At 46.5% G+C, this 24,543-nt stretch overlaps 1 protein-coding gene and 1 long non-coding RNA gene across 2 annotated transcripts; one reads left to right on the top strand and one right to left on the bottom strand.

Moving 5' to 3' along the window:
- Nucleotides 1-10,996: 10,996 nt before the first annotated feature.
- Nucleotides 10,997-22,549, bottom strand: BOLA3 (bolA family member 3). Its single transcript, XM_074341349.1, has 4 exons — nt 22,394-22,549; nt 20,143-20,266; nt 18,105-18,193; nt 10,997-11,238 (listed from the first exon to the last, which is right to left on the bottom strand). Exons 1-4 carry the CDS (start codon nt 22,445-22,447, stop codon nt 11,173-11,175), a joined length of 333 nt encoding a protein of 110 aa, XP_074197450.1. The 5' UTR covers nt 22,448-22,549; the 3' UTR covers nt 10,997-11,172.
- LOC123616138 (uncharacterized) lies at nt 21,950-23,996 on the top strand. Its single transcript, XR_012499021.1, has 2 exons — nt 21,950-22,088; nt 22,225-23,996. It is a non-coding gene; the product is annotated as an uncharacterized LOC123616138 (long non-coding RNA).
- Nucleotides 23,997-24,543: the final 547 nt, after the last annotated feature.

The raw sequence follows: 24,543 nt of genomic DNA, 5'->3' as shown, positions 1-24,543 counted from the left end.
GCTAGAATTGATATTTTTTATTGTATTAATGTGTGTTTTGAAAAAGGGAGGTTAGAGAGGCAGTTCTGTGGGTGCCCAGGGAAGCGTTTGGAGTGGGCAGAGCGCCAAGCCTGAGCGAAGCGCCTGTCACCGCCCAAAAGGTGAGGCGCCCCGGGGGCGAGGCGGGGCGAGAGGAAGCCCGGAGAAGATGCGTCGGGACCGGATCTGGTCCTGTGTTGACAGCATCCCTCCGGCTGCTGGCTGAGCGGTGAGAAGCGCTGTGGGGAAACTTCAAGTCAGAAGGCAGCCTGGAGTCATCAGGCGGTGTCTGTTTTCAGCCTGGCGCTAGCCGACCCCCTGCCGGAGAAGTCCACGTGGTGGATCTAAATTCTAACAATCATCTCTGTGGTTACTGTTTTAACAATATAGAACCTTCGGATTACCACATTTTAAAATTACTTACTTTTCAATACACATTACATTCTGCTGGTAAATTAATCTCAAATTAGCCCCTGACATGCAGACTCAGCTGCTTGCTTTCTTAAAAAAAAAAAAAAAAAAAAATATATATATATATATATATATATATAAATAATTTCTATTATTTGATTTGAAGTGGGTTTTCCCCTTGGCTGTTGTTTACTTAGCAAATTTTTAAATTAATTTTTATAGTAAAATGTACATCAAATAAAGTTTATGATTGTTAACTATTTATTTACATGTGTTAAGTTCAGTGGCGTTAATTACCTTCCCGGTGTTGTGCAGTCACCACCACCAACCCCAGAACGTTTTCATCATCCCAAACAATAACTCCCCATCTCCTCTCTCCCAGCCCCTGGCAACCACCTTTCTACTTTCTATCTCTGTGAATTTGACTACATATGAACCTTATATAAGTAGAATCATACAGTATTTGTCCTTCTGTGTCTGGCTTAACTCACTTAGCATAATGACTTCAAGGTCCATCCATGTAACAGAATGTGTCAAAATTCCACTCCTTTTTAAAGCCAAATTATATTCCATTGTATGTGCATACTACGTTTCATTAGCCACATGTTTTTAAGAGTGAATTTGAGGAACTACATTCAGTACCTTGTAGTAACCTATACTGAAAAAGAATATGAAAATGAATACACATATGTATATGTATGACTCAACTATCATGGTGTACACCAGAAACTGACACAACATTGTAAACTGACTATATGTCAATAATTTTTTTCTTTAAAGAGTGAATTTGTAAAGTTTCTGATCTTTGTCTCTGGCTTTGAGGTTCTTGACGTTTGTAACTACCCCTCCCACCATACTCTGCTTTAAATAGTACATTTGAGATAAAATCATCACAATAAAATGTAAGATGAAGAAGCAGAACTTACATTAGTTCACTTCTTTCATTCTCTGTGACCAGTTTGAATTTTCTTATATGTTTAAGACTTTTAAAACCACTAGAATCAGTCTTGAAAAAAAAAAAGACATGATTACAATTTCTGGAATTCATTGTGAAATGAGATTTTTGTGAATCTCTGCCAAACAGCCATTTGTCTGCGAATCTTCCTATTTGAATATTTCCTGTCCCATAAGCTATGAGTGAGATTTAACACAGCTGTCTGTCCATCTATGGAACATGAAGATGCAAAGAAAATAAGTTCTGACAAATTTGCAGAAATTAAGACCCTAAAAAAGAAACTGTAATTTTATTATGTATTACCATGACAGACCAACGTGTGGGTATAGATTTCCCCCCTTTTAAAAGGATATATTAATATAATCGTAAAGTATTAATCCATTTTTTTGTGTACTGTACTTTTTTTATATTTACATCCAAATATAGAAAATAACTCCTTATAAAAAGTTGTATATGTTCATATTGTAGCAGTCAGGTTAAATACTGTGTATTTATTACTACAAAAGTAATACGCCATAATAACTAATGATGACTATGAACGCTGTGAATTACACAAAAACAATTATCAGGAATTTATAAGTGGGGGGAGGGAATAGCTCAGCAGTAAAGTGCCTGCTTAGCATGCACAAAGTCGTGGGTTCAATCCCCAGTACCTCTATCTAAATAAATAAATTACAAACAAATCTAATTACCCCCCAAACAAACAGACAAAAAAAAAAAAAAAGAATTTATGAATAACTGCAAGTTTAATGCACAGGAAAATAGGCAGATGGTTAATACAAAGAGTGAGAGACAGTGTTAACTGGGTAGCCTTAGAAAGACATTATATCCTTTCTGAGCTAACAAATGTTTATACATTTTAAAATAATGTGAAGTAGAATAATAAAAATGAGATTATATCTTAATTCTAATCTTTGTAGAATTGGTTGCTACTAATATTGGTAACTTTGTACATACTAATATTTAAGAACTAAATTAATTTTAGTTATTTCCTTATATTTAGGCCATGAGGATTTCAAGAGAAAATACTATTTGTGAATTCTGCACATCACATCTGGATGAATTAAAACATCACCAGTAGACATTTTCCACCTCAAAACTTTACAAGGAGAAAAAATCCAAAGATTATGGACAAAAATACCCATGCTCAGTGAACTTCAATCCAAACATAACAAAATATGATGAAAAAAGAAACTGTCAGAAGTCTTTGTTTTTAAAAACTAAAAATAGACTTACCATATGACCCAACAATCCCACTCCTGGGCATATATCTGGAGGGAATTCTAATTCAAAAAATACATGCACCCCAATGTTCAAAGCAGTGCTATTTACAATAGCCAAGACATGGAAACAACCTAAATGTCCATCAACAGATGACTGGATGAAGAAGTTGTGTTATATTTATACAATGGAATACTACATAGCCATAAAAAGAATGGAGTAATGCCACTTGCAACAACATGGATGGACCTGGAGATCATCATTCTAAGTGAAGCAAGCCAGAAAAAGAAAGAAAAATGCCATATGATATCACTCATATGTGGAATCTTAAAAAAAAAAAAAAAAAAGACAAGTGAACTTATTTACAAAACAGAAACAGACTCACATAGAAAACAAACTTTTGGTTACCAGGGTAGGAAGGAGGTGGGAAGGGATAAATTGGAATTTTGAGATTTGTAGATACTAATTACTATATAGAATATAGATAAACAAGAAGTTTATACTGTATAGCTCAGGGAACTTGTAGTCTTATGGTGACTTACAATGAAGGAGAATGTGAAAGGGAAGGTATATGTGTGACTGAAGCATTATGCTGTACACCAGAGATTGACACATTGTAAAATGACTATACTCCAATTTTATTTAAGTTAAAAAAATTTCTTTGTAGGTTTTCCTCATTCTCAGAAAATGTCCAGTTAAGAGTACTGTGTTCAAACTTACTTAAACTAATTATGTTTGTCTTCTATATGAATGCTTTTGTTATCAATTTGACTTACAGCTAGGTTCATTTTAAAATGAAATTTTAAGTGTTTTTCCCCATCCTCGTTGATTTAGTTTTATTTTTTGAATATGTATAACATTGCCACAGTTAGAAAGTCAAAACTATATTAGAAGATGTGCTGGGAAAAGCCTCATTCCCTTCCCTCCTCCTCCCACTCCATCCCCACCTCGCCCCTCTAGGTAAGCCAAATTTTTTCATTTCTGGTTTATCCCTCCAAGCTTTCCTTTTACAAAAATAAGCAGGCACAATATAGACTTTTATTTTCCTTACTTACCCAAAAGCTAGCATATGAAGTATGCTTTCTCACTTTGCTTTTTTTAAGGTAGGTTTACTGGGGGGAGGTTATAGCTCAGTGGTAGAGTGCATGCCCAGCATGCATGAGGTCCTGGGTTCAATCCCCAGTACTTCCACTAAGTAAATAAACCTATCTCCCCCTCCAAACAAACTAACAAAAAATTTATTGAAGTATGATGTATTCACCCAAGTGTAAAATCTGATTGATACTGACAAGTATCCAACTAGGTAACCACCACCAAAATCAAGATACACATTTTTAACATTGCCTTCAAAATCCCTATGTCCCTTTGCAGTCAGTCTTCTTCACTCTAAGCCGTCGGTAAACGCTGATTTAATTTCTCTATTTTTAAAAAATCTTTTCTAGAATATCATAGAAATGGAGTAACACAGTATTTAGCCCTGTGTGTATCATCTGGCTTCTTTCTTTTGGCACTCAGCATAATGAAAGTGAGATTCATCACTGTTGTTAAAACTGCTAGTTGCTCCTTCCTTTTTATTGTTGCATACTATTCCATTGCACAGCTGGAACAATTTGTTTTATCCCTCTACGGGTTCATGGACACTTGGGTTGCTTCCAGTTGACTGCACTTTAATATCTTAACAATATAAACTGGAAATAATTTCTTGTCAGTTCATAGAGTTCTTATTCTCTTCCTCCATTTTTATACCTGTTATAAAAGTAACAGCTTTATTGAGATACAATTCACAAAGCGTAAAATTCACCCTTTTAAAGTGTATAATTCAGTGATATTGATAACACTTATCTTGATCAGACCTCTCCAGGGGATTGTTTCTGGTCTGCTTTTTAAGTATTGTAGCAAGAAAATCAGCTGACTCTAAAATGATGGAGATCTGTTTTAAAGAACCATGATGCTCGTTAAACTAGTAGATTAACTGCTTTTGGCATTTAACCAAATGAATGGGAGGCCAGAGATACTAAAACCGGACCTTCCTGTACCAGATTATGAACTCATTTCCAAACTGTTAACCAGCAGAGAAAGCAAACCCCACTAAACACTGAAAAAATCCAAGAACAGAGCAAATCAACATAAGCTTTTAAAAAGCTTGCCTTGAAAAACATCCTGTTCTTTGAAGGTTTTTTTCCCTTTAGAATTGTACAAATTTGATTTAGAAAATCGCTCAATTAGAGCAAGTCTTGTGTGTATAAATTGATGATCATCATTTTAAGTCGTAGCCTCAGCACTGAAAACAGATGAAGATATGGGACATTGACTAAACAGTTCAAGATATTTTGTGGTTTCACAGCATGGCAGTCTCAGGGGAGCCACATGTCTTAAGTCACGGTTGGCATCGGCTGGAGCAAGCATTCCAAGAAGACCGGACGGAAGCTTCAAAACATTGCATGACCAGACCTCAGAATACCCAGAATGTCACATTTCTGCTGCACTTTATTGGTCAAGCAAGTCACTAAGGCGAAGATTCAAGAAACTAGGAACTAGGCTCCATCTTCAAAGGAGGCTTAGCAAAGAGTTTGCATCTATCTGTAACCTGTTGCAAGTGACCGTGTCCAATTTTCAAGTGAAATAATGCACTTTAATTCCAACTTGCTATGAGAGTAGACTCAGATCACCCATGTTATATATTTATTTAACTACCGTTATTTGTGAAAACAGACATTTATAAATAAAAATGCTATCATAGTTTAAAAAAAAAGATATTTTGTAGTTTTGGTTCATTTAGTCAATGCCTTAAGTATTGGGAAAAGTACTGAACAATTCCCAAAGGATCAGTAATTTCCACCTCCACCCAAAGTATTCTTTGTTTTCTTCCAACAGTTCTCTGCTAAATAAAAGAAGGGAAATCTTAGCTTGTTTATCAAGTTTTCTTCCTTTATGTTACAGATAAACAATAATAAATTTACAGGTTAATAGTGCGTGCATTGGAGCCTTTGCTCCCTAACCTTGTTTATAAATCCACCAAACCTTCCTTCCTTTAAACTCATCCTGTTTGGGTGAGGCTGCTACTTCCTGAGGTCCAAAACTCAGGGCAGTTGTCTTTTTAAAAATGCTAGGACACTTTTTTGGCGTGGTGACTAAGATGTGATTATTTACTGTTTGCCAAAATGTTTACAGTAACTTTCAATTGGCCAACTGGATTGTTAATTCCTCCTTTTGTGGTTTTGTTTTTGTTTTGAAAATTGTTTTCAAACACATCTAAAATTCGCCCCCACAGAATATATTTGTAGGCACTGCTATTTTAAAACTAAAGAGTCATCAAAACCAAGGAAGTTCTGAGAAACTAGTATGGCCGACAGGAGCCTAAGGAGACAGGAAAACTAAAAGTAATGTGGTATTGCAGAGGGGAAAAGAAGTTATGAAAAAACTATGGAAAATCTGAATAAACTTTGGGCTTTAATTTGTAACATTGTATCAACATTGGTTGACCAACTGTAACAAATGTACCATATTAATGTAACCTGTTAATAGGGAAAACTGGGGTACTGAGGAACTCTGTACTATCTTCCCAATTTTTCTGTAAATCTAAAACTGTTCTGAAAAGTTATATAAACTGTTCTAAAAACTGTTTATAGAAAAAGAAAACCTTAAGTGATCACTGGAACTTCAGCTGTTTCAACTTTTTACTCTTTTATCCATGTTTAGCTGGTTATTCTGCTCTCTAACGATCTTCGTTTTTATAACCGCCTGGAAGGCTGCCTACTGGATGCTGCAAATGAGACTATTATAGACACTTGGGTTTTGAATAAATTGTGGTAGAATAAAGGTCAACGTGTTTCTTTTTATTCTTATTCTAAAAGAGAAGACGCTGTTTGACATCTTTTACTTGTACCCTCTTAATTGCCTCTCTAATAAACATATTTTTCTCAAAAAAAATTCAAGTGCAAAGAACACATAAATGTTCTCTTAAATTCACACTGTCAGGGGTATTTTACCACAACTAAGAGATCAGTTCCCTGAAAAAAGGTGCCTGACGACAGACGGAACCCTGCCAGCATTATTAGAGTAAAACGCCAACGGAAAAGTTGTCGGAAGCCGGGCTCCCCCGGCGAGGGGCGGGGCTGCGCAGGGCCCGGGGGAGGGGCGCCGGGAGCCCCCGCGGGGGGATGGGGAGTTGGGAGGGAGGGGGGAGTTGGGAGGAGGGGGGAGCGGGGGGGGAGGGTGGGAATTGGGGGAGCGGGGGGGAGGGTGGGAATTGGGGGAGCGGGGGGGGAGGGTGGGGGTTGGGGGAGCGGGGGGGAGGGTGGGGGTTGGGGGAGCGGGGGTGGGGTGAGGGTGGGATGAGGGTGGGGTTCCCGCGCCTTCTGGCGGCTCGGGAGCGCTGCGCCGCGGCCCGCAGCCCAGGGTCTCCGGGGCGCCCGGCGTGTCCCACGCGCGAGGAAGGAAGCGCAGGGCAGGTACGCGGGCCCCCTCTGCTCCTGGGGCTCCCGGGAGAAGGTCGCAGCTGGTGGAGGCCCGGCTCCTTTGTCCTGGATCCCGCAGGTCGGATGCGGCCCGAGCCAGGCGTACTCTCCGTCCAGGTTAGGTCCGGGCTGCGCCCGGCTCGGGGCGCGTCGCGCACTCCTCCGCTTTACCCCGTGTGCCCGGTCCGTGCGGACCGCCCCCCCTAGACCGTGGCGGCGGCGGCGGTGAGCGGGCACAGTGACGCATGCGCAGCAGCTCCCTAGAGGGAAAAGGGGGTGGGCGGGGCGGGGCTTCCCCGGTGGAGGGGTGGGTTCCGGCTCCTGGGGCTTTAAGGAGTCCCGGGCGGTTCAAGCCCAGTATAACTTGACTACCTGAGGTCTGAGCGTTCACTCTCCCCACTGCTCCCTAGCTGGCCTCTTGGACCTGGGAGGGACCCAGGTGTCGGTATCTTTTAAACACCCGAGGTAGCTCTACTTTGCAGTGGAACTGGGAATCTATCTTCTTTATTTCTCAGTGTCGGCTTCCTCTTAGACTTGCCAGTACCTCTCATGACTGCTCCCGGGCCATGTTTTTCAACTTCTGCTTCTCCTTGACTGATTTTCTCTGTATTTCCCGACTTGAACCAGAGCTTTCCACCAGCCGTCAGCTGTCCTTGGGTCATATACTCACCCTTTCCTGTTTGGATTCCCAGGAAAGGGAATGGAATCTCTCGATTCCTTGCCACTGCCAGTGTCTGGGTGGGGCTCTGTGGCTCCAGTCCCCGCCCCCTCCCCAACCCCCTCAGGTTGCAGGCCCGCCAGTCCCGTGTCTGTCAGCTGGGTGGTCTAATAAGGAGTGAGAGGGGCACCACAGGAACCCATGGGACAAAACAGCTCGAGGGAAGGCTGTGGACCGGGCAGTGTCCCTTAAGTTGACTTGCCCAGTCAGCAAGCACTTACCCTAGGACGCTTTGGATTTTCCACTGGAAAACTGTACACTGTTTTTAAAAGAACACTTAACTCAGAAAACATATCACCTTAATTCAGCAGTTTCCATAAGTAGCATTTAATCTAAAAGCTAGGAATTGGCTGTATCAGATGCAGCGTTATATATACTGTGGCCCCTAACATTAAACAATTTCTTCTTGTTCAGTCAGCTAACAAGAAACCTTGTGATTCCTCTCCCAGCGTTCCTTTAGTTTGGTCGTCAAGAACAACTGTGTGTGTGTATGTCGTGGTAGGGGGCTACTTTTTAAAGTTCTTGCCAGATCTGGAGGCAGACATGTGGAAGCGGTCAGACTGACACATTTCACTGGGTCTGAAGAGTCCCCTGGGGTGGGGGTTGGGGGGTGAAGTAGAGGGAAGAGTCCCAGTTTCTTTAGGGCCCCCCCCACTCCTAGGAGGCCTGCTAGGTCCACTCACCTTCTCCTCCAGCTGAGAATACCTGTTGTTTCCACCCTAGTCTCTTCTTTGGAGAATTAAAAAAACCCTACTTTTTTTGGCACTTGCTCCTCCTTCTGCTGCAAACCAGTCCAGAGAGATGCTGCAGTGTACGCTGACCCCTGGACTCCAGCTGATTAGTCCAGGGTGTTTCCTCATTCACGATGGGCCGATCAGAGCCTTCCCCGGCATCCTTCGAAGCGGAAGTTGGAAAGAAAGTCTGCCCTTCTCATGGCTGAACATTAAGATATAAAAATTAAGAGCTACTGGCAATACAGTGAGTCATATACGGGCAGTAGTATATGGTGAATGCCCATTTACAGGGAGACAATGACGCTGATCTGGAGAGACGCAGACAGGAGATGCAGGGGGACCCGGTGGCGCTGGTGTTCCAACATTCAGCGGTACTCCTCTCCTTTCTGCAGTTTGGCTCTAACCCTTCCTTCAATATGTGTAATGCCCCAGTGTCCTCCTAGTAATGCACAAACGTATCAGCCATCTATCACCGCATAAAAATTCACCCCCAAATTTCATGGTTTAAAACAGCAGACACCTCACAGTTCCTATTGGTCAGAAGTCGAGGAGGAGCCTAGCTGAGTGGTTCTGGCTCTCTGTAGTCAAGACGTCAGCCGGGGGCTAGTTTTCTGAAGGCTTGGCTGTGACGGACTTGGAAAGATCCACATCCAAGATAAGTGACTGTCTCAGCAGAAGGCTCAGTTGCCTCCTGGCTGCTTGGCAGGCCTACTTCATTGGCTGTTAAGATGCCTTAGTTCCATTCCGCAGGCTGCTTGAGTGTCCTCGCAACACAGCAGCTACCTTCCCCCAGAGAAAGCAATCCAAGAGAGCAAGGAGGAAGCCACAGTGCCTTTTATGACCTCGTCTCTGAAGCTGCACACTGTTCCTTCTGCTTTATTCTGCTGTTTAGAAGCATATCACTATGTCCAGCCCGTGGTCAAGGGCAAATTAGCTCCACCCAAGGAACCAACATGTATCTCATTCTGTGGTCGCTCTGCTCTCGCTGACCACGGCCTCCTTCTCACCTCTGGGGCTCCACTCTTAGGCATTTCCTCACGACACCACCTATACGCTGCCCTCTGGGGTGTCTCGCTCTTTCAGGGGTGCCTTGGGCCTCAGCAGTTGTTTTATCCTGTCTTCTCAGCTCTGGCACAACTGAGTGAATCGACTGCACGTAAAAGGCATTTTTGCCTTGGCAGGGCACCAGTCCCTCCCCTACACTGTGGAGTTAGAGAATAATTTTAAACCAAAAATGGGGGCATGGTATGTGAACACAGTATTTAAAATCTGTGCTGTTCAAAAACTCTGGGGCCCAAGGCTGTTTTACCTATGTAGACTTATTTCTTAGGGAGATAAGAGGGACCTTAAGAACCAGTACTGACCAGTGTTTTTTTTCTTGTGATCAGTTCCATGAAAGACAAAGGAGTCTGAGGAAGGAGTGGAGGGTCAACCTGCCACCACCATGGTGACTGGGGTCACGGAGGACTGAGGGCAGCCGTGGATGTGTTCATCTCTCAGAAAGCTCTCTGGTAGAGATGAAAGAAGGAGGGCAGAAGCCACACTGGGAGGGGCGGGTGAACCCAGCAGGGCTCTTGGTTGTAAGCAACAGACATTGACCAGGCCGACGTGAGCAGAAAAGAATTTAGTGAAAGGATATTGGGATGATTGTAGAATTTCTGGGAACACTAACAAAGCAGCTTCTGAAAATGGGCTGGAACAGGAAGACACTGTGGCCAGAGCCCAAATCATGCTGCTGACACTGTGACTACCGTCAAGGACTCCAGAGGCAGCAGCCCGTCACACCAGCACCACCCACGGCACTGGATGTGGCTGCCACAGCTGCCGAAACGGACACGCCGCTGCCCCTGCTTCTCAGCATCGCTTGCTCCCAGGGCCAGGTTCAAGGCAGATCCATCTGATTGACTGAGTCTAGATCACGTGCTGGTGCCTTGTTTGCCAAGGAGCTAGGGAAGTCTTTCCAGCTTCTGTCACGGGAGGTGGGCTCAACCTCCCACCAAGATGCAAAGGAGGATCTTCAAACTTGAAGAAGAATCCAGGCAGCCCAGATGCCTGAGTCCACTCCAGGAAGTATGAAGCTGAGGGTCCAAGATCATTCTTGTAAGCAGTTTGGAGGGGAAGGGGGAGAGAGTGGTAAATGAAGGAAACAGCAGAACCAAGGGATCTTTTCTTTTCGGTAAGATTAAGGGGACTGAGCAGTTTCATAGACGAGAAGAAACCAGAAAGTTTCTGGACAAGATAAACAAGGTGGCACTCTACTCTGCCTCTAGCAGCAGGACCAAACTGTTCAAAGACGAGACCACTTTGAGCAAAAGGACGTGCTTCTGAAATAAAGGAACTAGAAGATATTATTAACGACTCTTCAAAAACTTCATACAGTTCTTTCTCGGTTTGCTTCTATGAATTACCTTATTCCCATATTGAGAATGCTGCCTAGCACAGAGCATGACTCAATAAATATTTTTTTGTAATGAAAAAAAAATTTTAGTTGTCTGTTGCCTTTAATTAACATCTAAATAGATAACATATTCTATAATTATATTATGGAAATGTCTATCAGCAAAATAGATAAAATTTTTGTCGGATGCCTATGAAAGAATGGTTATCAGTCAGATTCATCCAAGATTTAGCAGCAGCATCTACGCAGCCAGGGTGTGGTCAGTGTTTGGGGACGGAGGTAAATATCCGCAATCCATGCATGCCTTTGATTTCTTCTTTTAGTGCCTAAGGAAGCAGAAGAGCATCGTCACTGGTCTGTACCTGACGAGGATTATGTAAGCCTCTGTGAGGGTATCTTTATATAGCTCTAGATAAAAGGAGACTTGGCACACACTTTCTTTAAGCAATTTTTCCAGAAAACATCTTTTTTTTTTGAATCAGTATTTAACCTGGCTCAAAAATCAAAAGGCATACAATTTGACACAAAATTGTAAAATGACTATAACTCAATAAAAAAAGTTAAAAAAAAATCAAAAGGCTTACAGTGACATCTCCCTCCCACAACTGTCCCCATTCCTACCTCTATCCCAAACAGAGAACTGTTGGTACTTTCTTATATATCTTTGCAAGGATTTAAAAACGCATATTTGCAGGGGAGGGTATAGCCCAGCACATGCTTAGCATGCGTGTCTTGGGTTCAATCCCCAGCACCTCCATTAAATAAGTAAATGTAATTACCCCCACCGCACACAAAACTTAAATTAAAAAAACTTAAAATTAAAAAAAACACATATTTAAGCTAATATGAATATATATTCCATTCCACCACCTTTTAAAAACACAAATGATAGTATTTCAGACACATTGTCTACACTCTGCGTTTCCCCCTAACATTGGAGATCTTTCCATATCAGGCATAAGTCACACCCTCCTTCTTTTTTGTATCGGCACAGTGTTCCATTATATGGATCATAAATTTTCAGCCTGTCTCAATATGAACTTTTAGGCTGCTTGTGTTTTGTTATTTCGAGCAATGAACAGCTGTTCTTTAAAATTACACTAATTAGCACCAATTCCCCAATATTATTCTAGGTCAGAAAATAAAGTAGTAAATTATGAGTTTTGTTTAAGGCTACAAATGGAGTCAGGGCCCAAGTGTAGATGAGCCACCACAATCAAACAGATAATTAGCCAGGAGAGAAGCTACAGGACCTGAATGAGGCACGGACCACTGGTGTTTATAATCAGTGCAGAGGTGGAGTCAAAGACATCACAGCGGCGTGGACATTTTTCCCCCAGTCTGTCCAGCAATCCCCCTTTTCCTGGGGAACAGTTCCCTTCCACTTTCATTGTGTACTGCTGGTGGGACTATCCAACTGGCCTGGCACTGAGGTAGCTATGTGCCCCTGGCCCAGCCTGACTGGTCCAGGAGTGACACAGGACCCAAACTGGGCCAATCAGAATATCCCCTGGCATTTTTCAGTGTAAAGCCTTCTCTCTTGGTCACTACAGACATCCCTCCTTGTATTGCACTTAGCTTTACTGCATTTTGCAGATGTGTGTGTGTGTGTGTTTTAATAAAGTGAAGGTTTGTGGCATCCCTGTGTTATCAGATAATAGTTAGCAAAGTCTTTTTTACTTAAGATAGGTAGAATTTTTTTTTTAGACATAATGCTATCGCACACTTTGTAGATACATTATAATGTAAGCATAACTTTTTTATCACTGGGAAACCAAAAAAAGTCACGTGACTCAATTTACTGCAGTGGCCTGGAACCAAGCCCACAATGTGCCCTCAGTGTTGCCTGTGTACCGGAATAATGTCACCTGCAGGCAGCCTGGGGCCGTGTTCCCCACCAAGAAGAGAAAGCCCATCTTCAACAGGAGAAAACGAGGCCCCCACACAGAAACTGAAGGCCCAGAAAGAGAGAGTATGAAAAAGCACGCCGATGAACTTAAGACCCTGTATCTAGATAATTTCATTACCTGGGCCAATTAGTTGCCTTTGTTTGCTTACGCTAGTTTTAACTTTGTCTCTGTTGCTTACAACAAAGAGAATACTAACACACGTGGTCAGGTTTATTGGGTCAGAAGGATCTGTAGAGATAATCTTAGAAAAAAAAAAGAAAAAGAAAAGAAATAGAGTTTATTCTTTGTCCAGAGTCAGCAAGCAAGCGAGTCACAGACAGAACCTGACCCCAAGTATCCTGACCACCCCCGGTTTCCCTTGGGCCCCTATCCAGCCCTGACCCCAGGAGCTGTGGCTGTGTTAGGGGCCAATCAGCTGCCTCACCATCTCCATGTTCACAGATCAGCCCCCTGCACTCTGCAGATAAGCAGAAATGCCCCTGGAACAAGCCCCATGTCACTGCAGGGGGTGGGGGACACAGCCCCCTGGGCCACATACTCTCTGCTTTCTGCAGGCACAGAATGCTCCCTAGAGGCTGTCCCTGTGTCTGGGCTACAATTCTTAAAGCAACCCTGGCAAGATGACAGCCCAGTCGCACCTTCACATGTAAGACCTGGACAGAGAAACCACCTGGGCCATGCACGTCCCCGCCCACTGCCTTCTCCCAGGATCCCTGTAGCCCTCGAAGGGCTCCCCAGCACAGCCTACAGTATCTTACAGCTACAGAGGGTCTCGGAGATCACTTGGGTCCCTTTAAATAGGCGAGGAAACCGAGGCCCTGGTGGGAAGTGACTTGGTCAAAGTCCCACAGGTCATAAGATGTAGCTTGGGTAAACATTTTTCAGCACCTGCTAAGCCCACAGCATTATGCTGGGTGCTGGGGACACAGATGAAAAAGGCGTGGGAAAATGATGAAAAGGTAAGGGAAGTAACACACCTACCAGGGGAAAGGGAGTGGGAAGGGATAAATTTGGGAGCTTGAGATTTGCAAATGATAACCACTCTGTATAAAAATAGATAAAAAACAAATTTCTTCTCTATAGCACTGGGAACTATATTCAATATATTGTAACAACCTTTAATGAAAAAGAATATGAAAACAAATATATGCATGTATATGCATGACTGGGACATTATGCTGTACACTAGAGACTGACACATTGTAACTGACTATACTTCAATTTGGAAAAAAAAAAGAGAGAGAAAGAAAGAAATGGACTCAGCACAGTGATGGGGGCTGCCGAACCACAAGCCAGCTCAGCGCTGCTGCGGGTTTCACAGGACGGAGCATTTGCTACTGCACTGGTCATTTGTGGAGGAGGCAGCCTAGGAGCTAGATGGCTGGGAGCAGACCAGGGAGAGAGGGATAGGGCACTGGGCCCCGGAGAGCAAGGCGAGGAAAGGCTGGGAACCTGCCACAATTCACCAGGAAAAGCCTGGCTTCAAGTCAGGCACGTGGAGGGAAGACTGAGGCCAATCACACAGAGGATCAGAAATTGCAGAGGAGGGGGGTGGGACTAGGCTCAGTGGGCAACCAGGGTGTCCACTGAAAGGCTCTGAGTAGGGGGACAAGGGCAGAGGTAACCCTAGGGGAGCAGGATGGGCAACAGACAGGAAAGGGGCGAGAGAAACGGAGAGGGCAACTGCTATTTACCAAACGCCTTCCCCGTGCCAGCATGAAGTCAGAACATGCTCAGTATCTCACGTGGTATCTGCCAACAAGGAAACCGAGGCTCAGATCACAGTGTGACGTGCAGAGCAGGATGGAACTAACTCCGCCCAACACAAAAGGGGACTCGGTGCTTGCTCTCTTCCCAGTGGCTGCTCCCCAGGGTAGGGACAGGATGGATGGGGAAGGAACACTGGTCATCCTGCCATCCCTGGGGCCTGGCCTAGAGCAAATGCCAGCGACGATCTGAGAAGAGAAGGCTGATGAACCGTGGGTGCTGGGAGAGGCTGGGCCACAGCTGGCAGGGGCCCGGGGGAAGGGCGAGTTCACTCCTGAGGGTGCAGCAGGTGTGAGTCGTGACAGGGAACCAGGCAGGGCCTGTCTGATGAGAAGGCGGGGGTACAGGAGGGTGGATCCCAGCATCAAATAGGCCAAGTGCCCTTTTCCAGGACTTTCTGGCCTGAGAGTCTTGATTCTGCTAGGTGACCAGGCAAGATGAATGAGGAAAGCTTCACCCTGGCCTTCAGCAGTCCCCCACCTGAGCCTGGGCACTGCACCAGCTCTCACCCACCCCCAAAGAAACTACTTACTGGGCAAGCACGAGCTGGGAACAGAACCTGGGAACACAGTCTGCTCACCTCTCTGCCTTCTCCGCTCCACTCCGAGATTGGCCTCCTCCTGTCAGAACCTTGACCCCCGCCACCCGTAACTCCAGGTCCAGTTCAGACCCCTACAGGCCAACAGGCTTCCTCTTAGAGACATCTCACTTTGTCTTTCCCTCGTGACTCTATCAAAGCCAACACCCACAAACATAATCATCTGAACATGCCCACGACCACATCAGTGTGTGAGAAGCATGCATTAGAGCCCTAACTCTTTGCTGTGGCCACTAACGGCCTCTGCTCAAACTGAAGTTCAGGCTCCGAGAACGCCCTTCCTCTCCTGCCTACCCTGCTCCGGCGGCTGCAGGCCTGCATCACCCGCTCCACAACAGGCAGTGCTTGGTAAACCAGGTGGTAGCGGCTCGGGGTTACAAGCATGCCGATGCCTGGAGGTGCGCTCTCTGTAATGAACACCATGTAGGCATTAAACATTTGCTTTCTCTGTAAACCAATAACCAAACCCAGACCAGCTCTCCTTACTGTGACACAGTGATTGAGCTCTTTCAATGTACCGGGTCCTCTGTCACGTGCTGGGGACAGACACAGTAGTGAAGAAAACAGACCCAGGCCTGGCCTGCAGAGTCGGCTTCCTGGGGCAACGACAGACAAGTGAGCGAGGTTCTCCAGCTGGGATGGGGCTAGAGAAGGTACGTGTTCTGTAAGGGCCCAAAAGAAACCTTGAACCCAAGATGATGCAGGTGACATTCCCCCACATGGAGGAAACTGCTGCCCTGCCCCCTGGATGTGGTGCGGGCTCCTCGCAGTGTTTAGAGGGAACAATGATGGTGGTGATGGCACCGACGTTCACCGAGCGCTTACTATGTGTCAGACACTGTTCTTACTGCTCTGTCTTCATCACTAACCCTCAGAAGGGCCCTTTGAGGCAAATCCTGTTATGCTCCCTGTTACAGACTAGGGAACTGAGACACAGGGAGATGAAGTAATTTGCTCAAGGTCACAGCACAGAAAGTAGCAGAGCTCAGATCTGAAATGCTGGCAGTCTGACTCCAGAGCCTGCATCCTTAACCACCTGTAACCATGGCTTCAGGCCAGGGGATGCGCTGAAATTAAAGCACCCCTAGGAGCCCAGGTGCACCAGGCAGCCTGAGTGGTTTTGGTAGCAAAACCCAAAGTCTCATGAGTTGGGGATGATCTGGGCCAGTCAGGTCTTCCCTGCCTTGTCTTCTACCTTGGCTCCAATCTCTGGGATCACAAGGGGCTAGAAGTGCTTCTGGGGGCCTGCAGTGGCTGCTGTCCCACCCCAGATTGCCCAGTCGGACCACCAGCAGGCCTCAGGGCCATAGGTGCCCATATCCAACTGCAGGCCAGACTCCATGAGGACTCCACAGACGGACCCAACAAGGAACCAGACCACAAAGGGCTGGGAGGGCCAAGGGACAGGTGTCCTACGCATCCTGCACACAAGGCAGAAAACGCTGGCGTCAGAGGGTGGGGACACTCATTCAGAGGGAGGCAGCATTTGAGCTGGAGGAGTGAGGGGCAGGGGGCAGCCGAGGCAGGAAGCTTGACATGGGCAAAGGTCCAGATGCAGAGAGACCAACGGGCAGGGGCCAGAGGGAGAGTCTGTGCAGAAAAGGGTGGGAAGGGTCTGCAAGAGCAGGCGGGACACCTGAACTCAATGTACGAGGGGCCGCAGGGACTCTCACGACCAGAGCTTTGCTTTGCACAAGTTAAACTAGTTTACGAAGTGCAAGACTTTCCAGAATGATGTCAAACACACCAGCTGGAGGGAGTGAATTTAGACACAGGAGCAAGGGTGAAGGCTGGTATAAACTACAAGTGAAACAAGCATAGACAATGAATCTATTGGGCCTTACTCTGCCATGCCTCAGTTTACCCACCTATCAAGCAGCCCTAAACAGGCCAAAAAAAACCCTTCAAATCTACAAAAACATGTACCTTTTAGTACTCCTGTGTTTATAAATACTAGTCAATATACAACAATAACAGTAAATACTGATAGCATTATGCAATATATATATTGGAAATGCAATATAACTATTGGATAGTTTATTTTCAATTTTGAATAAAATTCATATTTGCCCCAACCCAATCCCAGACAGTTCCAGATTTTATTTTTCTCAGGTCCTGAGTCCTGTTCACATGATTGTGGTATATGTTTTTTTACTGATGTATAGTTGATTTATAATGTTGTGTTAGTTTCATGTGTACAGCAAAGTGATTTGGTTTTATACATATATGTGTCTGTGAGTCTATTTCTGTTTTATAAATAAGTTCACGTGTATCTTTTTTTGGATTCCACATACAAGTAATATCATATATTTGTCTTTCTCTGTCTGACTTAATTCACTTAATACAATAATCTCTAGGTCCATCCATGTTGATGCAAATTATTTCATTCTTTTTTTTGGCTGAGGAATATTCCATTGTGTATGTACACCACATCTTCTCTATCCAGTCATCTGTCGCTGGTCATTTAGGCTGTTCCCATGTCTTGGCTATTGTATATAGCGCTATGAACATTGGGGTGCAAGTGTCTTTTTGAATTAAGAGTCTTCTCCAGATATATGCCCAGGAGTGGGATTGCTGGATCGTATGGTAACTGTATTTTTAGTTTTTAAAGGAATCTCCATACTGTTTTCCACAATGGCTGCACCAATTTACATTCCCACCAATAGGGTAGGAGGGTTCCCTTTTCTCCACACCCTCTCCAGCATTTAATATGTGTGGACTTTTCTGACCAGTGCGAGGTAACACCACACAGTAGATTTGATGTGCATTTCTCTGATACTTAGCGATACTGAGCATCTCTCATGTGACTGGTACTGCATTACTCTTTCCTAGGACTGTAGGTAAAACACCACCCCCACTCACAGGCCCTTTCAGACGCAGAGACCAGTGGCAAAGAATCACAGGCGCCTCTACTGACCTGATTTACCATCTGGTGCTGCTGGACAGTTCTCTTCTCCTTAAATTCTTCTGATTCTATATGAATCTCATACATTGCCCCACAGCCTCCTGAAATAAATGCAATTTGAAAGTGTTTCAATTATTTACAGCAGCCATAGTTCCTTATGTCCTTGAAGTAAGTACCACATAATCCAAAGAAGGTCTGAATGTTACTATTCAGCAGAAAGTTGCTAAGGCTGTTAGAAACAGATCACGTCCTCCTGGTAGGAGGATCCAAAACGAGCTCCTCCTTTTGTAAGGCATTTGCAGTACCCAGGATCATTGCTTCTGGGGTAGAAAAGATAAGGCACACAGCATGCAAAACCTAGGAAATGGAGGTTTTCCTAGTATTCCCTTTTAGTGGGGAGGGTACAGCTCAGTGGCAGAGCACATGCTTAGCATGCATGAGGTCCTGGGTTCAATCCCCAGTCCCTCCATTAAAATAAATAAATAAACCTAAGTACCTCCCCCTAACCCCCAAACAAAACAAAACAAACAAACAAACAAACAAACCCTAGTATTTCCTTCTATGAAGCCAGCAAATGCCATGGAAGAGGGTGAGAGGGACTGAATTTTAGTATTCCACCTTCCAAAGGACCAGCAGTCGGTATTGTTAAAAATGCAAAAATACGCTAACATCGGTTTGAAAACTGTGTGTAATACTATCCCAAAGAACAGGAACAAGGAAGCCTGAGAGAGACGGGGACACAGCATCACAATAAACTAGCTAAAGACAGAATGGCCCCTGGAGCATCCTGGGCTGCGGCAGGGAGGGGGCGGCTTTCTGGGGACGCTCTCAAGGCAGAGCTTGTATGGGACCCATCTACCCCCAGCCCACACTTTGTCTCCACAAGGCTGGATGACTGATAATAAATGTGCCGCTCTAGCACGAAACAGTGTGGGCAAGAAAACGTCCCCAGTGCTCTTAACATCAGGCTGTTTCATGACAAGTGCTTCAGTGGGCGCTGTTAAGATTCTCTCTAGTTACCTAGGAGGTTCCTGGCCTGATTCCCTTTCTGCACTCTACCTAGGGCTGAGCAGAGCCAGACTGGAGGTCAAGTTCCAACTCTGCCCAAACTGGGCCTGGGGCACATCCAGGACTGGTGACATCAAGACCTCAGCACTGCCCTGGGACCCCTGAAGGGTCTCACCCAACCTACCAATCCAACAGATCTTTAGCTTGGTTAATTTCCTGTCGTTTCTGGAATAAAAACTACTTTCTAAGCTTTCTCCCAATCTTTGTAAACGTGATGTTGTCAGAGAAGCCAGGGAGCCCTCCAGGCAATGCAGAGTGACAAAGACCGCGTCTGGGTGGGGAGAGATGCAGGTGGATGCCCACCTCGCCACCACTGGCCAGCAGTTCCATATGAGTCTAGATAAGGGCCTTATCTTCTCCAACCTGTGGGTGCAGAAGCTGACTTCCCAGCCTACTCCTAACTCAGAGTCAGCCTGAACTTCTGAGGGGCCAGCAGCCATTTGGGAAAGGCAGGACCTGGTTGTGGCTGGTAACTGGGCTCAGGACAGAGTCTGTCCTGGGTCCTGGTTCTGCTGCCTCCTCCTCATGAGGGGCTGGCCAGGTTCTTGGGACTCTCTGGGGTCATCTCCTCATGGGGAAAATGAGGCAACTGTGTTCCTCAAAAGAACAAAATCTTCCTGGGGTCTGTTCCAACTCTGACATTCTAAGGTGTCAGAAGAATGCGGGGAAATTTAAGGCTTATCTTGAAGTCAAATTAAAGATTGTGGACCTGTGGACCCAGGGTGACTGACAGGGACCCCATCTGAGCTGGGCCTGACTGGTAACCATGAGTCCTCACAGCTGAGCCTTGTCCCCAGTTTCCCTCTGATGTTTTGACACCCCCACCTCCACTCCATCAGGTGGGAGGGGCTGAATTCTATCTGTCCAAAAGCTACACAAGCTGAGAAGCCACTGATGGCAAGTTTCCCCTGAGCCCCCTGCCCTCTGCCCATCCAGCAGTAAAATCCTACCAGACTCCGTGGGAAAGATGAGAGAGCCTTACCTGAAATGTCGGTGACTTTGATAGCTGTAGCTCGAGGAAACTTTTCTTTGAGAATTTGGGTCACCTTGAGCTCCCCCTCGGTCTGCGAGGCAAACATCCGCTTGGCACAGTGGAGAAGAGGAAGCTGTCACAGAACAGAGGCGAGTCACTGCGCAGGACCCGCCTGCCCGCCCCCTGCAAGGCAGGGCCCTGGACCAAGTCAGAGGGACTGCCTGGTGACCCATGTCCATTTAAGCTCCCCAGGATATGGAATAAACTTCTTTTTGAGAGGGGAGTGGAACTGTAAATAACTCACTTCTGACTCGAGACAATAAGGCCCCAAACTGAATTCAAGAGATGTTTAACTCCTCATGGTCATGTTGTGAGAGAGACACTATCATGTGATGGCAATTTTATAAGTGAGGAAACTGAAGCACTGGTAATGTGCCCAAGGCTGGATCCGTTAGCAAGATGCAGAGCCAGGAGAGGCTGGGCATCCCGGCTCAGGCTTGCCCCGCTAGGCCAGTGTGCCACTGCCTATGCACTGATGGGGCCAGATGTCACCCATCCTTTAGGCCTGATTAACATTCCACACTCTCTCCAGCGGGGATGTAACCCTGTGACCTACTGCTCAGCGAGCCAGCTACCCTTTGCAACTCTACTGGGGAGAAGAGACAGAACTCTAGTAAAGAAACCTGAAGGATAAACATTTTTAGATTATTCACCATTGGCTGCAACACTCTCCCCTCTCCCAGTGTCTGCCATAAGGAGCCAGTGCTTCTGATGGGAATGTGTCTCAACACTTAGGGGTGAAGGAGCAGAAAACCAGTCGGAGGCCCCTTGGCTGGGTTGAGCACATGCTGAAAAGCAAGACTGAAAACAGAGCATGGCAGGCCTTGAATGTCAGGCCAAAGATTTTGGACTTTGTTAGACAGGCTCCTTGGTGCCCAAGTAACAGTACCTTTTGAAGCTAGTCAGGAAAGATGACCAGATGAGAGAAGCATTACAAAGGAAGTGACTGAAGGAGGATGGTGGGTGGAGCGCTGTTCATTAAGCGCTGGTGCCGAAGGTACCGTGCCTTCACCCGCTCAGTGCTGCCCATCCGCAGGCCTTTCCTGACGGCCCAGACCAGGACCTGTGTCACAGACTCTCGGAGCACTTTTTTTAAAGTCACCTGCGCACTAACTCTTTGCCAACCAGTCTTCAGAGGCCAAGACTGAGCCTGTCCTGTTACTGTGGTCTTCCAGAGCTGAGCCAGGGCAGGCACTCAGGAGGACTCCGGTGATGGATGGATGGATGGATGAGCAGGGAAAGAACCACATATTCAGGGCATACCTACTGTGAACCCGCAAATAAGTCCCGATTCCAGGGGCAGCTGAAATGCAGGTCAGGAGAAAGATCTGGAGGGAGACAGTGCTGTACAGAGGGACAGAAACTTTATGTTGTGGGCCTGTGTAAGACTGAGGAGGGAAGTGGGACCTCTTCTGAAGACAGGGCCCTGGAGGGCAAAGGCAGAGGGTAGCCAGGTGGCAGGCAGAAGCAGCAATCACTAAGGGGTGAGGGTGGTAGCACCGTTGACTCCTCGGGGAAAGCCTTCTCTCATCTTAGCTGATTTGCAGGCAGCGGCCTTGAACTAGCAATCTATTGACAAAAATCTCCGGAGTGCCGACTGTCCACGCTGAAAGTCACCAGCAGAACTGCTCTTCATGCTTGCAGAGGCAGGTCCCAGAGAAGGCGGGACGTGAGCGGAAAGCCAAAGAAGTGGATGAAGGCAGGAAAAGGATGCATCAGAAAGGAGGAGAGAGCGCGCAGTGAGTGCCCTCTGCTGGCCTCCTACTCCGGGAGTGTGGGATTTGGGGAGGGTCAAGGTCACAGAAGCCGGGCGGACGCTCCGGAGCCGCGCCCCAGCCACAGTCCCCGGCACGCACGCCGCGACTCCGGGCTCTGACTCCCACGTCTTCGGATCGGTAAGTCAGCGCTGCCTTCCCGCGCCCGCTGTGTTGTGACTGTTTCCTTGTCTGCTCCCCTCGCCCTCCACCCCCAACCCGGTTCGCGAGCTCCCCCAGCGCGCGCCGGGCCTGACACTTCTCCGAACGCCCGCAGCCGGACCCCCAGAATGACGAACCGACGAATGAATGACTGAGAGAGAAAGGCAGGGGAAGCCCCGGCCCGGCGCGCCGCCCTCCGCGAGCGCGTTCTGCAGCCCCGGCCCCGCGGCCGGCCCGCGCCGCTCCCGCCCGGGGAAAGCAGCCCGGTCCCCGCCCGCGCTCACCCCGCGGGTCCCGCGGAGTAGAGGCGCCGCCGCGGCCGGGCTCCACGCCGCCATGCCCGGCCGACGCGCCCGCCGCCCGAGGTCGCCGCTGTGGTCCTAAAAGGCGCGGAGCCCCGGGACCAGAGCCGCCGCCGGCGAGGCCGCCCCCTGTCGTCCGGAGGCCGCGAGTCGCCCGGCCAGCTCAGGGCCCCGCCCTCAGCCCCAGCTCACACCCCGGGGCTTCTGTTGCCTCCCAGGCCTCGGTCCGGGCGGGTCCTTCCTCCTCCGCCTGGAAGCCTGTCCGAAGTACTCAACCCAGGCCCTAGATGGAACGCCTCCATTCCCACTCCACACCCGGCAACCGGCTGCTCAACTGAGGCGCCTGGCTTTCTCCCTCCAGGAGGGAGCCAGGGAAGAACCTTAAGGAGGGGAGTCGTTTTCAGATTTGCATGTTAGAAAGATCACTCTGGCTCCTGCGATAAGCGGAGACAGCAGGGAGCTGAAAACTGGAGATGAGGACTGAAGTCCCGAGGCTATTGCAACGGTCCAGGTGAGACTTGAAGCCGGAACTGAAGGAATGACGCCAAGGATAGGAGTGGATTGAGACACCTGGGAGGTGACTGGACTGGCGTGACCGCATTGGCGGGTGAGGGGATGGTGTCAGGGATGACTCTCGGCTTGCCGGCTTGGACAGTGAAATTGGGAGAGTCAGGCTAGGTTTGGAGTGAAGGGGGTTCACTCACTCCGTTTTGGATTTGCCTGAACTTAAGACGTCTGCAGGACATGGCCCAGCAGAGGCGGAGGCTGGAGCCACAGACCTTGGAGTCTTGAGAACGCAGTGGAAACTGACACCATCAGGGACAGGTAAGGTTGTGGGCAAACCTGTCCTGCCTCTGGAATACTTCAGACAGTTGTCAAAGCCAGAATTCAACCAAGCCTTTTCTTTGGCAGCATTTGTTTGCAGCATGTGGTCTAGTATACCCTGAAGCATGTACCAGCTCTTTTTGCTATTGCATTCTGGCCTATAAAATCAATATGTTCAGTGTTGCACTTGGGTGGGTTGTGTAAGCAAATACAGTAGAAGAGAATCAAGCATGGCTTTGTCAAGCAAAAGATAAGCCATTTCTGGCCCAGGTCATTTTGTGATCTAAGCCTGGCCACAACGCTTGCCTTTAAACAGGTCTCAGTAATTAATGGTCTTAAGGAAACAAAAGAATGCAGGAACAAATGACTGTTACCAGGCAAGAGAAGTAACAATGGCAAAGATAATAACTGTTGGTAAAGATTAGCCTGGATTATGCTCTTGAGGTGATTTGCAGAATTCAAGCCCCTCACCCTCACCCTGCCCCACTCCAGCAGTCAGTCACAAGATCAGCTGTACTTAAGGAATGATGGTTTTGACCTTTCTTGAGCCTCGTGACTCCAATCAACTAAAACTTGGACTCTGTCAACCTTTGCCCCAACTCTAGACTGAATTCTTGTCTGCTCCACCCCCACATGAATATGCATGTACCCTTGGCTTAAAAATTCCTCAATTTTGCTTTTCCAGGAGACACTGCTTTAGGAAATATCCCCAGTGTTTTCTTACTTGCTGTAATAAATCCTTCCTTCTCCTGCTCTTTGACTTGGATGTATCATTTGGCTTGACACCAAGAGGCAAACCCTGTTTTCAGGTAACAGTTGGACAGACCTACAGTTGGATAGACCTACAGTTGTTCTTCAAACTGATCAGCCAAAAATACGCTCATTCATTCCAGTACCAGTCGAGTGATTCATATGACTAAAAAGAAAACTGCAGGCCCCAAATGGAGTCAGTTATGCTAGGCCACACCACCAAACGGGCTTAATATGTAACGCAATTAAAATTTCAACCTCTGCCAGAAATGCAGTCTTAACTGGTTGGTCAGGAATTTTCTGGTCAACACCAATGAAGTAATCTGTCATACAGACTCCTCCCATTCCCCATAGGTAGGTTACCTACACCTAAAATAATCTTTTTTGACTTCCTTATCTTGCCTTTAAAAACCTTTCCCTTTCTGTAGTCCTTTGGCTGTTGCCTGAATCACGGATCATTCAATAAAACCAATTAGATCTTTAAAATTCGCTCAGTTCAATTTTGTCTTTTTACTGTTTTAACTCTAAGAATTTTTCCTCTGGCACATTTTTTGCTT

Source organism: Camelus bactrianus, chromosome 15 (assembly GCF_048773025.1).
Source record: "Camelus bactrianus isolate YW-2024 breed Bactrian camel chromosome 15, ASM4877302v1, whole genome shotgun sequence".
NCBI lineage: Eukaryota > Metazoa > Chordata > Mammalia > Artiodactyla > Camelidae > Camelus > Camelus bactrianus.
This window is presented reverse-complemented; position numbering and strand designations above follow the sequence as displayed.

Bases quoted from the DNA above. Each gene is read 5' to 3' on its own strand.
- BOLA3 (XM_074341349.1), bottom strand. From the start codon at position 22,447: ATGGCGGCGTGGAGCCCGGCCGCGGCGGCGCCTCTACTCCGCGGGACC. The intron at 20,267-22,393 runs GTGAGCGCGGGC...GTTCTGTGACAG, and splicing joins TACTCCGCGGGACCCGCGGG to CTTCCTCTTCTCCACTGTGC. The intron at 11,239-18,104 runs GTCAGTAGAGGC...CTGCTTCCTTAG, and splicing joins AGCACCAGATGGTAAATCAG to GCACTAAAAGAAGAAATCAA.